Below are 15953 nucleotides of genomic sequence, written 5' to 3'. Positions count from 1 at the left end.
CAATGTATCAGTGTCCCTGTTTCCCCACATCCCCTCCAACATTCGCATTATCTTTCCCTATCATTCTAGCCAATCTGACAGGTGTGTAGTGGTATCTCAGAGTTGTCTTAATTTGCATTTATCTGATTAATAATGACTTGGAGCATCTTTTCATATAGCTAGAAATAGTTTCAATTTCTTTGTCTGAGAATTGTCTGTTCATATCTTTTGACCATTTATCAATTGGAGAATGGCTTGATTTCTTTTAAATTAGAGTCAATTCTCTATATATTTTGGAAATGAGGCCTTTATCAGAACCTTTGACTGTAAAAATGTTTTCCCAGTTTATTGCTTCCCTTTTAATCTTGTCTGCATTAAAACTAAGACTTTTAATATGATGTGGATTAATATTGGCAGGGAACAGTTGAATTGATTCTAAAAAAATATTAATAATACTGGGGTGAAGGTGGACTATAGCAGAGATGGTCTCCTACTACCCCACTAGCCTAGAATTGGATCCATCTCTCCCAAAAGACAAGAATCTGTTGAAGACCTGCCTTTAAGGTCCAGTTCCTCTCTGAAGCCCGCCTCACTCCCTGCCTGGAGATGAAAGGGATCTTGCCCTCCTCAGATTTGTCATAATACTCTGTCCTGATCTCTCTACCTCGCAATTTTCTTAATTTCCTTTGTTTCATACTTATTTATATCCTTATCATCCTACAACTAGGCCTATTCCCTCTACTTTCATGGATTCTAAACTCAGAAATGAACCTTGGTCATAGCATCTCTTTATTCCTCAATATTAAAGACTGACCACATAAAAGGGATTAAATAAATATTTGCTAAATTAAATTGAACTCTACTTCTCTTTTAAATAGATATTTAAACATCCATTTTATAGGAAAGACAGTTTCTCATTCAAAGGAAATCCTATGTTGAGTTAACAAAGGCACTTATATAATGCATGTTTCACATATTTCCTGGCTTTTAGTCAATTCAATTCAAAAACAAAGGCTTAAGTGCTTATTATACACAGTCTTAGGAACTAGATACTGCCCACTTAGAGTTCAGTCTAAATGGGGGAGCTAACACATATACATATCAAGCCAATTTAGCAAATATGTTAAGCACTAGTGACATGTCTGCATTGGTAAAGATACAATCATCAAGTATTACAAGTCTAGGCACAAAGAATGTTTGTGGCAGCTCTCTTTGTAGTGGCCAGAAACTGGAAACTTAAAGTGTGTTTAAGCATTCAATTCACTAAATAAAGTTAAAGCTCAATTGTGCTGTAATACACCCTAGTTGACATTAAAATACGCAATTTACATGACTTTACCCCCTGCTGAAGACACTAAAGCTAAGGTACAAACTGGAATTAGAGACCCCACTATACTTAACCATAAACCGAGGTAATTAAATAACAAAATTACTCACCAGAGTAATTGAACTACTAGCCATTGCTTAAAATGCCCATCATTTGGATGCCCATCAATTGGAGAATGACTGAATAAATTGTGGTATATGAATATTATGGAATATTATTGTTCTGTAAGAAATGACCAGCAGGATGATTTCAGAAAGGCCTGGAGAGACTTACATGAACTGATGCTAAGTGAAATGAGCAGGACTAGGAGATCATTATATACTTCAATAAGACTATATGATGATCAATTCTGATGGACGTGGCCCTCTTCAACAATGAGATGAACCAAAACAGTCCCAATAGAGCAGTAATGAATTGAACCAGCTACACTCAGCAAAAGAACTCTGGGATGACTATGAACCACTACATAGAATTCCCAATCCCTCTATTTTTGTCCACCTGCATTTTTGATTTCCTTCACAGGTTAATTGTACACTATTTCAAAGTCTGATTCTTCTTGTACAGCAAAACAACTGTATGGACATGTATACATATATTGTATTTAACATATACTTTAACATATTTAACATGTATTTATCAACCTGACATCTGGGGGAGGAGATGAGGGGAAGGAGGGGAAAAGTTAAAACAAAAGGTTTTGCAATTGTCAATGCTGAAAAATTACCCATGCATATATCTTGTAAATAAAAAGCTATAATAAAAAAAGAAAATCACATATTAATGTTAAAACAATAAAAAATTTAAAAAATAAAAAAAATAAGTCTAGGCACTATGTTTGGTGCTAGTGAATGCACATACAAAAAATGAAGCAATCCCTATTCACAAATAGCTTTCATTTTATGGGAAGTAGAAAACAAGTACATAAATAAATATATATAAAATACAAATATAATAAATACAAATCAGGGGATATCTCAAATAGGAGGTGATGGACTTTGAAGAAAGCTAGAGATTTTGAGATATGGAGAAAGGAGAAAAGCAGGGATGGGGGACACTGTATAAGGTTCCAGAAAAGAGAACTGGAACAGACTAGAAGAATAGTACATGTAGTTAGCTGGTAGATTGTCAAGGTAAATAATATTTAATAAGCTTGAAAAGAGAGTTTGGAATCCAATTATGAAGGGCTTTAAATTAAGCTCTGTAGAACACACTTCAGTGGACTATGAATACCTTTGATGTGGTTTGAGTGGTCTAGATTCCTAATGGTCTAGAAGTTAGTGGCTATAAGTGAATTGTTAAGAATACCTTTGAATCACCGCAGGTTTTAGGAGTGAAAGAATTCACTCATTCCCAAATATTAGTTGCAAAATGAAAGTTTATTGTTGGCTAGAAATCAGTTTACCAAGAGACTGACTTCTATAGTGGCAGATCTATGGGAAAATAGAGTTTTGCACTGAGAATGCAATTCTCTGTGGACAGAAGTCTTGGGAGTTAAAGGAGCTACCAAGGTCCATCTGCAAAAGACCTTTGTTGAAGGAAGCTATTATATTGCGTCTTTGTGGGGGCTGGGACAGCCCAACCAGGTCAGACCCAGTGAGGGCTGGGACAGCCCAGATCTTCTATTAGAATTAACAATACTTCAAAGGGGTGCTTTTTGACCAGGATTTCTCATGGAATCAAAGGCCCTGGCATCCTGGAAAGATAACTTATCTGGAAAGGATATGCCTTTCCCAGGAATGGTTGAGATCCTGAAAGGGATCACAGATCAATAAGAAATAGTTTCTTAAAGGGACCACAACCTGCTTCACCTTGAAGATGGGTAGCTTTTAATATTAGTCATCAATATATTAAAGAAATACTCATCAAGAAAAAGGACAAAGCTCAATACAGAACTTTAAGGTGGCATGATTGAGGAAGGAAAAAAGAGCATACAGAGGTACTTAGCCCAAAAGGAGGGGAGAAACCATGAGAGTCAGACCATATTCTACTTACAAATCAGTAATGTAGTTTTGACAGGAAAAAAAATTAGCAAAGAGTAGTATAAAATGCAAGTACCAAGACAGAAAATATAGTAAACAGCAAAGATCTAGTGCTATGAGGCATAACTTCAAATTCTGGCTCTGTTATTTACTACCTGAGCTGCAATTTCCTCATCTCATAATTAATTATACTAAATGTTATTTTTAGGTCTTTTCCAGCTCTAAATTCCATGATTCATCATTTTTCTTGATCTATTGATTTCTTTCCTATTAACTACTTAAAGAGATCAAAGTCTTCCTTGTTCTTTAAAATAAGGGAGGAGGGCAATGAAGTGGTGCAGTGAATAGAGCACAGGTCCTAAAGTAAGGAAGGCCTGAATACAAATACAAATACAAACATTTATAAGCTGTGTGACCCTTAAAGTCACAACCCTAATTGCCTCAAAAAACCCCCAAAACCACCCCCCTCAAAAAACAACCAAAAAACCACCTTCCCTTGACCCTGCTATCATTTAAAGGTATTCATGTTATATTTTTCTTCCATTTCTTAGCTTAACAACTAGAAAATATTATCTATATTTATGGCCTCCACTTGCTTACTCATTTTTCAAAACACTGCAATCTGATTTTCAAGTGTACCACTAGATTCAAATTGTTCTATGCAAGGTTATTTACCATTAGCTGTTAAATAGAATGACCTTTCCACTGACCTCTCAGCCTTCTTGTCCCTACACAAATTAAGAGCGTATTGGGTAGTACTTAGAACTTGCTCCATCTAGTTCAGTATTGGCTTGACATGCTCTCTATTAAATCAGGCCAAAATATAAAAGAAATGCTATTGATAAATTGAGATGAGTAGAAAATGAAAAGTAGCAGGAGAGAAGCACTGAGAATGACAGAAGGTAAGGAGGGAGCAAGAATGCCACATTAACAAGAATGAGAGATGGGTGCAGAAGACAAAGGGAATACTGGACCATTAAAGGAGATTAGATTTCAAGTTGATCAGCAGACTCAGGCCTCTCCTATAGTAGCTGAGTGACCTTGGGCAAGTCACTTCTCTGGAAGCTTCATTTTCCTCATTAGCAAAATGAAGGCATTGGATCAAATAATAATGATAACTGACATTTACATAAAACTATCATATTTATTAAACACTTTGCGCACATTATACTTCTTGGGTCTCATAACAACTCCAAAAGATTAAGTCTAACAGAGCTAAGAAAGGTTAAATCTCCATTGTCTCACACTTAGGAAATGTTAGAAGATATAAATTGAGATTACAAATCTGTTGCTCTAGTAAAACACACTACTGCTAATTAATATAACAATATATATATAGCATTTGGGGATTTCTGAAACTTTTTTTAAAAATAGGCTTTAGAAGGTAGTCACTGTTAAGGACTATCACCATTTCACAGAGATGTAAACTCTGGTCAAATGGTCAAAATCTGGGCAGGTCAGATGACATAGCTAAAATAGTAATGATCAAAGTTAATATTTATATAGCAATTTAATAGGTAGTATTAAAGTTGTGGTTTAAATCCAGTTTTCTTGATTTTAATACCTAGAACCTCTAAATACCCTTCAAATCTTAAATTTTATGATTTTATCAAGTAAAGCATCAGGTTTCTTTTTTTACATTGAAATGAAAAGCCCCAAATTACCTAAAACATAGAGAGGACTGACTATCAAAAAGAAGTAGCTATAATTCAGAGGAAAGAAAAATTGGATTTGGAGTGAGAAAACATGGTTATTGCATCTTTGCTACTTATTTCTTCCATGTTTTTGTGTGTCATTGGACAAGTGACTTTATCAAGCACTTACTATGTTACAGATATTGAGCTGAACATTAAGCATATAAAGACAGGCAAAAAACATGGTCCTTACCCTCATGGGGAAAGGGGTAGCTACGTGACACAATGGATAATAAGAGCACCAGTCATGGAATAAAGAGAACCCGAGATCAAATGTGACCTGAGGTTCTTACTAGCTGAGTGACCCTGGACAAATCACTTAATACCTATTGCTTCCACAAAACCTAAACAGAAACATTGTCCTGGGGGAGATAACTTGCAACCAACAATATACATTCCAGGTACATAGAGTACAAGTGGAAGAGAACCTTAGAGAGCAAGTGTTAGTTGCTGCTATTTATTAGCACTTTTATAGTTTAAAAAGTACTTGGGTTATAACATTCTTCACACCTTCATTTCCTCATGTCTAAAATGGGAACAATAACTCTTGTGCTATTTAAATGACAATGTATGCAAAGGAATCAGTAAATCTTTACATGTTAAGTAGTATAAAATGCTAACTGCCACTGTGGTTGAAAACTACATTACTTTAAAAATAGTTAATATTTAAATATTTTTGTTATAAACTAGAAATGATCAACAAACATGAAAATTTCCATATGCAAAGGACAGAAAAGGGAGATTGTATATAAAATCTGAATCTATTATAAACAGCTTATTTTAAAAATAAGTGTATATGACATAAAGTACATATGCTATGTGTATATAAGTATATATGATATATGTAGTAAACACATATATATTTAAATATGCATATGTTAAAATTTAATCAAGTAGTACCAACATTATCTTTTTTGTGTCCTCTTCTGAATTTCCTTCTAAACTTTTCTGTGTATTTTATACATAGAAATACATTTCTGTGTTTAATAATAATGTATCATAATCCTACAAATTCAGGTTTTAAGAAAGAATGATGATGATTTATCATTTTGAAACACAGTATACTAGAATGGTGAACACTGATCTTTAGATCTGAGACAGATGAAAAACTACTATATCTTTAGCTGAGAGTTAGAACTTGGTGGGAAGCAGAATCTTTTGAAATTAGAAAAGAATTTAATTATATTCAACTTGGCCAAATATGTAAAAAGTAAAGTATATAGAGTACTGAGGAGGATGTTCACAATGAGAAAAATCTCCATTAATATCTAATTCCAGCTGCTTGAAAATTCTACTCCAATAAGTAAATTCTAAGAAGAAGGGAAAGGGAGAAGACACTCAAAGGTTTGGCTTAGAGCCATTCAATATTGCCTAGGCTTGCCTGGGCCTATATTGGCTTGAATATCTCTTTAGGTAAAGGTGCTGAATTGACCTAATGAGGCCTTATCAAGATTCAGAAGCTAATAAAGTAAGGAAGACTGGGTTGAACTGGAAGCAGAGGGATATAGTTCAACATACCAAAAAGGGAATGCTCTTGATAGAATTCCCCCCAAAAGGGAATTCTGGGATATAGCTATTTAGCTTCTGGCTTCCCTCCAAAAGCCTGTGTTGGGCTAGGGTCATAGTTTGGGTTGTCCCCATGCCCAATGCAATTGGGCTATTAATTATGATATGACCATAGTCAAATTCTGACTAATACCAACTGAATTACATACCAACTGAGCTTATCTCAGATTTCCCATTCCTACACAAATAGGTCTTGTGAATATAGGGCAAATGTAAAATAAGCAAGGCTTTGTGGGAATATAAAACTACTAACCCAGATTCAGAAAAACCTAAAGGTGAGACCAGGGCCACGGTGGCAGTAAGAGGGGAGACTATGTTCATTTGATGCTTTTGTTCATTCTTTTTATTTATGTTTACTTTTTCTCCCCACCAAAATCCTTGGTTGGGCTAAACTGGGAAGTAGGGAGGTGTTCCTTGATGTTCAGTAATCAATGTCAGCTAGCAGTAAAAGGGGAAAAGAAGGAAGGCAGCTTCAGGGAGAGAAGAACCGGTGGCTGGAGGCAGTTCTTTGGACACGCAGAGGCATCACTTCATATTGGTCAGGGAATACCAGAGAGGGGATAAATTGGAGAAAGGTTTTGCATAGTGGCTAAAAGGTCAAAAGAATCAGATTTCATCTGAAGACGGGAAAGAAACCCAGAAATAAGGATGGTCTCTGGAAAATTTCATGTCTCTATTGACCAAACTTAGAATGTCATATAAGTAAAGGAAAGAAAAGAATTTCTATTTCATATTAGAGTCACATTCTTTAAAAAAGGGATTATTTGTATTCCTACCCAAAAAAGTTCCACTTTAATAAAAAATGTGTTTCCATATCCCTAATGATATTATCTCTTTGAGTAACAGGAAGAAGTGATTATGTGTTTGATGCTGCTCCAGGGGAGAAAAGAAGCCTAGTCCTCACTCATGTTGCTAAGATCCCTTTACAAGAATTCTAGCTTTAACAAACATCAAGTTATATCTCATATAAACTTCTGCAGCCCCAAAGTATAAAAGGCTCTGTAAAAGTAAGATCTGCACACTACTTGTACTAACATAAGATGACATAGCACAAGTAATAGGTCCACCTCAGATAAAACCCTTCACCTCGAGCTTAGCCTCAGTTTCCCCATTTGTAAAATGTTCACTACTACCTAAAAGACCTAGTTTAAGGAAACAGGCTTGAAAACAATAAAACATTATACAAATATGAAATTATACTATTTTTTTTGCCCTAAATAAAACTCTTTTGATACTAGAGATTTTTGGATGTTTAATTTCATTTCAGGTAAACATATTTTGATAGGTGCATTAAAATGAAATGTAGATAAATCCTTTTAAGGCAACCTGAAAAAAGTTGAAAAAATAAATTTTCTTTTGAATTTTTATGACAGTCTTTGAATTTTGGGGGAGGGGATAGTGGAGGGAATTTACACTAAAATATTTCTATACTTAGCTTTAAAATTCTGTGAATCAGAAACCCAATATTTCCTCTCACTACTCACCCAACCATATGAACAGAGCATTGGGATCCAGAAAGTTAGACTATTATCAATCTTTCACTCTACATACAATATTCGTATTTTCCTGTGAACTCACTGTTCTATCAAAAATATTTTTCTTATTGTATTTATTTTGAAAAAGGGGAAATCTGAGAAAAGAAGAAGTGATACAGATATGCAAATAGGTTTGAAACAAATGGCAGAACTAGAAAATTAAGGAGATGGAAGAAAGGGACCATCAGAAATCAGTCACCTCGTTTAATTCTTACTTGAAGAAAAATAACCTCCTGACAAGGAAAATATTGTCAGAAACAGGGAAATTAGATTCAGAAAACCTGGGCTTGAGTCTGGACTGCTACAAACTAGCTAGGTAACTCCTGGATAACTAATTTGACTCTACTGTGCCTCAGTTTCCTCATCTAAAATTTGAGGGAGTTGGACTAAGTATAACTCCATAGTTCCTTCTAGCTCTAAATGTATGGTCTTTTTACAAAATTCCCAAAACATGACTATTTGGCAGTCTCACAAAGATTTCCAGTAACAGAAGTCTCAGTATCTCTAGCAATCTATTCCACTTTATGGACAGGACCCTAATTTTATAAATGAAGTTGTTGAGCCCTAAAACAGGCAAGGCCCATGGTCACAGTAGGATTTAGGTCATGTGACTCCAGCTCTATTACTTCCAATCAGAAGCAATTCTGATGAGTAATTCAAAAGAAATGAGTGTCGGTGCCATTATCCTTGAAATGACCAATGAAAAGACTTTATGATCTTTAATATACATAACTCCATATAATAAAAGTAACTAATAGTAACTTAAAGAACTTTAAGATTTGCAAAATGCTTCCCTTGTGCCATTTCATTTGATCACAAAATAAGAAGGCTCTCTGGTGTTGACTGAAGTTATTAAATCAACTTAATTATTAATATTAAACGTAGTAAAGGTGTAACAACATGAATGAGTTCTGGAAGATGTTGTAAAACTGCAGGCTATAATAACAGAAGGTGACGTGACTGCTAACTGGCTGAAAGAATACTAGACTACAAGGCAACACGACTTCAGAAATGGTTAAAGTACTTCAGGAGAAGAAATTGAGAGAAACAAACTCATATTTTTGAACAGGAGAGAAAACTTCTCAGTCACAGTCATACAGGGATCTGACCCACAATATATGCTCTGACTTTAAGTGCTAAGAGCAGCCTCCCCTTGGTCACAGTATTCTTTTTCTTTGGGAGCAGAAATCTCATCTCATTTGTTCAACTTTATCTAGTGTATTCTTTGGTCTCTTCTATTATGTATAACTTCCCCAATATCTGTTTTTGGTTTACACTGATAAATAACTATGTGTGATAATCTTTTGTCTAATCATTGTGTGATGGGAGAGAATTATACTGCTGACAGTTGGCTAAGTAGTACCATCCCTTTCTGAGAATGATTAAGGAAAGTGGCTTTTATCCTGAGCTCTAAAGTATTGAATGAGACAGCTAGTACAATGCATAGAGCACAGCCCTGAAATCAGGAGAACCTGAGTTCAAATCTATTTTCAGACACTTTAATACTTACTAACTGTGTGATGTTGGAAAATTCACATAACTCCAATTGCCTTGCCAAAAAAAGAAAGAAAGAAACTAAAGTACTGTATCTCTCTACTACCAATACTAATTGGTTAGATATAATTCTGGACCACCTTTCTAAAGAAGATTGCTATTTCTAACCTCTGTGGAGAGCCAAAGGAGGGAGTGGCTGAATATTTGCTCCTTCTCTAAACCATCATCCAAGACAGGTATGAGATTCTCTAGACATCTCTGAAGAAGTCTCTTACTCATTTACATAGGTATGCAGTTTTACAGTTCAGTATTCTCTCAGCCAATCAGAAGATAATGTCTTTTACCATGTATCTAATGTGAAGCTTCACAGGGTTCTAGGGAAAAAATATCCAACTCATATGAGCAGAGATGCTGTATATAATTAGAGGGCTTTCATTTAAATGGAAAAACTTTCATAAAATATTCCATTTCAAACTTAAACATAATAAAAATGTCATGTAAAAGGTATTTGTACACTTGTGGTTTACAACTCTAATTTGACAAAGTGTTAATTATAAATTCATCATTATTATTTTTTAAAGCTACTTCAAGTCTTCGAAGGGATGAGAGGAAAGGGGGGAATATGGGACAAAAATGGGAATATTACCCTTTTTAGCTGTTGTTCCTTTAAGTTTCTCACTGTCCTGGCAGGTTCTGAAATAAGATTTTTATAATTTTCGCAGATATTGATTCGGGATTGGGCCACTTGCATAGTTCCCTCTAAAAATGATTTCCAAACAGGATACATGCTCCTAAAACCAAGAGAGGGATACAAGAGTTAGTAAGGAAGAAAGATAACTATTTCTTTGTTCCAACATTAGCAATGTGCTCCAGAATTATCTTATCAGTTATCTAAAGTCAAAATTTCCTCCATGTAAACTGATGAAAATAATCCTCGTACTACTTATTTCAAATGCTTTCCAATATAAATGCTTTGCAAATCTTAGTCTCATAAAAAGCATTATTAAGTATTATTCACAAAAGGTGAGAAATAATGTAGTCTTGATTATAATTGCAAACTTGTTGAGAAATAGCATTACTTTATTGTTTAACCATATTTATTACTGAGGTGAGGCCAGATTTGAACTCACGTCTTCTGGGTCTAGAGTCAGGAAGGCCCGAGTTCAAATCCAATCTCAGACACTTACTAGCTATATGACCATGGGCAAGCCATTTAATTCTGTTTGCCTTAGATTCCTCATCTGTAAAATGAGCTGGAGAAGAAAATATTATCTTTGCCAAAAACCAAAACCAAAACCAAAACCAAACTCTAAACAAATCCCAATTGAGATCACAATGAGTTAGATACAACTGAAATGACTCGAGAACAACAAATAACATATTATTAATTGTATTTTATTGTATGGCTTGAAACTCTTTGGGGGTGATCCAACTTATTAAATATTTTGGATGACCATAATATCACATAAATATACCATATTAGGAGTATAACACATTCAAATTATAAAACAATCAAATGCGCCTTACACTAAAATGATACTGATAATGATTGCATCTTCCTTGAAAGGACTTAAGTCATAAGTTATGAATGTTATTGTATTGTTCAAGTATGGAGGTCCCAAGAATCAAGGATTTCTGATTAACAAAAGGAGCTGCTGCTTCTGTGGTTTATATGATTCTTTTAATTCAATTATTTATCCAGTATCTATGTAGTATTAGGTACTGGAGATAGAAAGACAAAATGAAAAACTTGCTCCATTCAGAAAGTTTACATTCAACTGAGGCAATAAAATATTTATGCAAAAAAAAAATTAAAAAAAAAGATTTCAGGTGGAAAAGAAAATGAGAATTTGAGACAAAAGGAAAGATTTAATGTAAGAGCTGTTACCTGGGATGACCCTGGAAACTTGCTAATGATCCTACTAGGTAGAAGTAAAGAAGAAGAGCATTCTAAACACAGAAGGCATACAAGGACTACCAAATTAAGGGAATAGCTATTAGGTCAGTTGGGTTAGAATATGGAGCATAAGGTTGTTAGGGTCTTCCACAGTAAAAGAGAAGTATATAAAAAGGATCAGCTTTAGAGGTAAAAACATCTGATAGGAAACGAAGAAAGGAAACAAGTATTTACTAAGCATTAAATATGTGTCAGGCACTATGCTGTTACAAATATTATCTCATTTGATCCTCACAACAGCCCTGGGAAATAGGTGCTATTATTTCCCTATTTTACAGTTAAAGAAACAAAGGCAGATATTGCACAGGGTGACATACCAATTACCTGAGGCCAGATATGAACTTGGATCTTCCTGACTACAAGACCAATGATCTATCCACTGTGCTACCTAGCTGCTGGAAATGTAAGACTGAAGATTTAGAAGAGAAGTTGAGACTTCATAAATAGATCTGAAAGTTATCTGCATAGAAATTATCATTGAATTCATGGGAAGTGATGACATCACCAAGTAAAACAATGTACAGGGAGAAGAAAAGAGGCTCAGGATGGAGCCCTGGGGATCTTAGATGGGATTATCTGAGTTAAGATCCAGCAAAACTGAGTGAAAAGGAACAGAACCAGGTAACGGCAGCATCGTGAAAGCCTAGAAAGAAGACAGTATTAAGGACCAACAGGTCAGACTGCAGACAAGTCAAGAGAGATATGGACTACATACATCATTAGGTCTGGCAACTAAGAGACTTCTGGTAATTTGAAGGACATCAGTTTCAATTGAATAGTGTAAGAGGAGAGGAAATGTAGATGGATTTCTTGAGAAGTTCAGTCATGAAAGGAAAGAAACATACTGGATGCTAGCTAAAGGGGAAGGACAAATCAAGTGAGGTTTTTTAAAGGATGAGAGAGATATGGGTTAGCATCAGTTGATAGGGAAAGATTCAAGATTTGTGAGAGACAGTCAGTAATGATAGAGGAGCTAATCTGTTAAAAGACAGGATGGAATTGGATTAGGGATGAATGGAGAAGGACTAGCCAGGGCAAGGAGAAGAGCTACCTCTTCATTTTTGACTGGGACAAAAGAGAAGACAGTGAGGGAAGGCATCTGAATGAAATGAGATGGGGAGGAGAGAAGAAAGAATACTTCATGAATAGCCTCCATTTAACCCAAAATGACTACTCTTTCAGATTTCCAAATCCATTCTATTATACCTCTAATTTAAACCAATGGAGGTACAAATAGTTCAAATTATTATATTAAAATTAAATTAAATTAAAATATAATTGGGAAATGTTTAACAAAATAAACACAATATAAAGAACAAAAACATTACATTTTAAAATTAAATCAATATGTGGCCCACAATGATGTTTATGAAGTTTAGTCCAGGTGGCTCCTGTTTCTACTTGAGTTTGTTACCACACTTTTAAACCATCTCTCTCCATCTTTTCCATAAAAATAGTATGAATGACTTTCTTAAGAACTTTGGGAGGTGGCATAGTGAGCTAATCCTAGGAGTCTAGAAGACATGACATTAAAGTGCTTACTAGCTATGTGACTCTGGGCAAGTCGCAATTTCTAGGCCTTTTTCTTATTTGTAAAGTGAGGGTAAAAACATTACTTATTTCAGACAGTTGTGAGAAAATTATATAACATAGGTTAGGTGTTTTGTGAATCCAAATCAAATAAATGTTAGCAATGAGAAGGGCAGGTTTTAAATTGAATTGAAATTGAAATTGAATTTAAATTTTAGAAAGAATTCTGAGATCAGAATCAGGAAGATATGGATTGAAATCCTCCTTCTGATGCTTACTAGTTATGTGATCATGGGGAAGACACTAAACCTCTTTGAGTCTCAATTTCCTCAAGACAATTAGGCCCAATAGATAGAGCACCAAACCTAGAGTCAAAAAGACTCCTTTTCCGAAGTTCAAATCCAGCCTCAGACACTTCCTAGCTAAGGGATCCCGGACAAGACACTGAACCCCCTTTGCCTCAATTTCCTCACCTGTAAAATGAGCTGGAGAATAAAATGGCAAAGCACCCCAGTTCTTTGCCAAAAAGAGACCCCCAAAGCAATAAATTGGGAAACATTTTTACATTCAAGGGTTCTGATAAAGACCTCATTTCTAAACTATTAGAGAATTTACTCAAATTTATAAGAATTCAAGCCATTTTCCAATTAATAAATGGCAATAAGAGAAGAAAAAGAGATCAAAGGAATTAGGATAGCTAATGAGGAAACAAAATTATCACTCTTTGCAGATGATATGATGGTATATTTAGAGAACCCTGGAGAAGCAACTAAAAAACTACTAGAAACAATTCACAACTTTAGCAAAATTGCAGGATACAAAATAAATCCACATAAATCATCAGCATTTTTATATATTACTAACAAACCAGCAGCAAGAGAAACAAAGATAAATTCCATTTAAAATAACTGTCGATATTATGAAATATTTGGGAATTTATCTGCCAAGACAAAGTCAAGAACTACATGAATACGACAACTATAAAACACTTTTCACACAAATAAAGTCAGATCTAATCAATTGGAAAAATATCAAGTGTTCATGGATAGGCCAAGTGAATATAATAAAAATGACATTACTACCTAAATTAATTTACTTATTTAGTGCCATATCAAACTCCTTAGAAATTATTTTACAGATCTAGAAAAAATAATAAAATTCATCTGGAAGAACAAAAGGTTCAATTTTCAAGGGAATAAACGCAAAAAAAAAATTGCCAATAAAGGTGGCCTAACTGTGCCAGACATAAAACTACATTAAAAAACACTGATCATCAAAACCATTTGGTACTGCTAAGAAATACAGTAGTCGATCAGTGGAACAGATTAAGTTCAAAGGACAAAATAGTCAATGATTATATTAATCTAGCTTATTGTAGCATATGATATAAGATTTTAATCTGAACCTAATGTTTGTCAAACTTATTTCTAAGTTCCCAAACAGTTCTTATCAAATAGAGAGTTCTCCAAGTAATTAAATGCTTTCAAGTTTATTGAACATTGGGTTGCTGAATTAGCTTGGTTCAGATTCTTCCTGATTTAGTCTGTTCCAAGAATGTACTTTATAATTAATAAGTATCAAATAGCTTTGATGATTATTGTTTGTAAGTGGTTTGAAAAGTGGGGTATTTATTTTCTCTTCATTTGTCCTCCCCCCCAATTATTTTCCTTGAGATATTAGACAACAGTGTCTCTTTAAATGAATTTTATCCTTTTATCCATATAAAGTATTCTCTTGGTATTCTGATCGGGATTACCAAATCTATAGATTAATTTAAGCAGTAACTTCATTTTCATTACACTGCATAACTCAATTATGAAGACTGAATATCCCCCTCCATTGTTTTTAATAAATGTTTTATGTTTACATTAATGTATGTCTTAAATGTGCCTTGGAAGAATGACTCCAAGATGTATAAAGTTTTTCATAGGTTTTTCCTTTTCTTTTAATGAGGACCTCTACAATCTTTTAAAGTTCACTCAAAATGTCTTAATCACTTCTGCCTAGTCATTTCAGTACTTAGATGAAGTACATTTGGATCTGATAATGTATAAAATTGTTTCGGTCTATGCACTAATATTCCTAATGTCTAGTTCAGTTTGACGTACATAATAGGCAGTTAATAATGACTAACTGATGTAAGCAGATGTTCTATGACTATTCTGTTGATTTATCTTATCTACTGAAAGGTAATGTGGTACAGTAGATAGAAGTCATGAAGTCATGAAGACTTGATTCAATTTCCACTTTAGACACTGTGTGATCATGTCAGTCACTTAAACTTCTCTGAGACAGTTCCTCACCTATAAAACGAGAATACCTGCAGTATCTCCCTCACAGAATTCTTTTGATTACCACATCATAGAAAACATTATGCAAACTTTAAAGCACTACATAAACATCAGGCACTATTATCTTGGGATTCTATTCCCTAAAACCTATTTTTATCCTTTATTTTGTAGTTCAAATATCATTTTCCTTGAAAAAAATCAGATACTTAAACTGTATCTGTGATCTCTGTGATTCAGAGGTTCTCTCCAACAGTTTAGATTGTAAAATCTACGCCTTTCTATCCTGTGAGACTCTTGTATTTGTCTTCCCATAACATCATAGAGATCCACTTAATGTGTTGATGACCTTTTTCATTTTCTCATTCTAATGTGAGGATATACTCTGGTTCTTTATCCCTCATCCTACCATATGACTAACCCACATAATCTTCCAATCATTTTGTGATAATATATCTCATTCCTGTCCTTCATCCAAATGTCTCATTGGTTATATGTTGCAACCTACTCACATCCACCTCATGTTTCTCCATTGACCTCTGTGTGATATTAATTTTTAATTACTTTAGAGAGTTCTATTCCATGTCTCATTGCCATTAAGTAG

The 15953-nt window shown here is 34.4% G+C and overlaps 1 protein-coding gene across 3 annotated transcripts in view; it reads right to left on the bottom strand.

Moving 5' to 3' along the window:
• The window catches only part of FCHSD2 (FCH and double SH3 domains 2), a 365055-nt gene that overhangs the window by 192161 nt on the left and 156941 nt on the right, over positions 1 to 15953 (bottom strand). For all 3 annotated transcript variants that reach the window (XM_051987185.1, XM_051987184.1, XM_051987183.1), the window contains exon 5: positions 10221 to 10365. In XM_051987185.1, the coding sequence (XP_051843145.1) occupies positions 10221 to 10365 (145 nt within the window). The remainder of the gene's footprint in view (positions 1 to 10220; positions 10366 to 15953) is intronic.

Source organism: Antechinus flavipes, chromosome 3, assembly GCF_016432865.1.
Source record: "Antechinus flavipes isolate AdamAnt ecotype Samford, QLD, Australia chromosome 3, AdamAnt_v2, whole genome shotgun sequence".
Taxonomy (NCBI): domain Eukaryota; kingdom Metazoa; phylum Chordata; class Mammalia; order Dasyuromorphia; family Dasyuridae; genus Antechinus; species Antechinus flavipes.
Note: the sequence above shows the minus strand (reverse complement) of the source record. Positions and strands in the feature narration are given on the sequence as shown.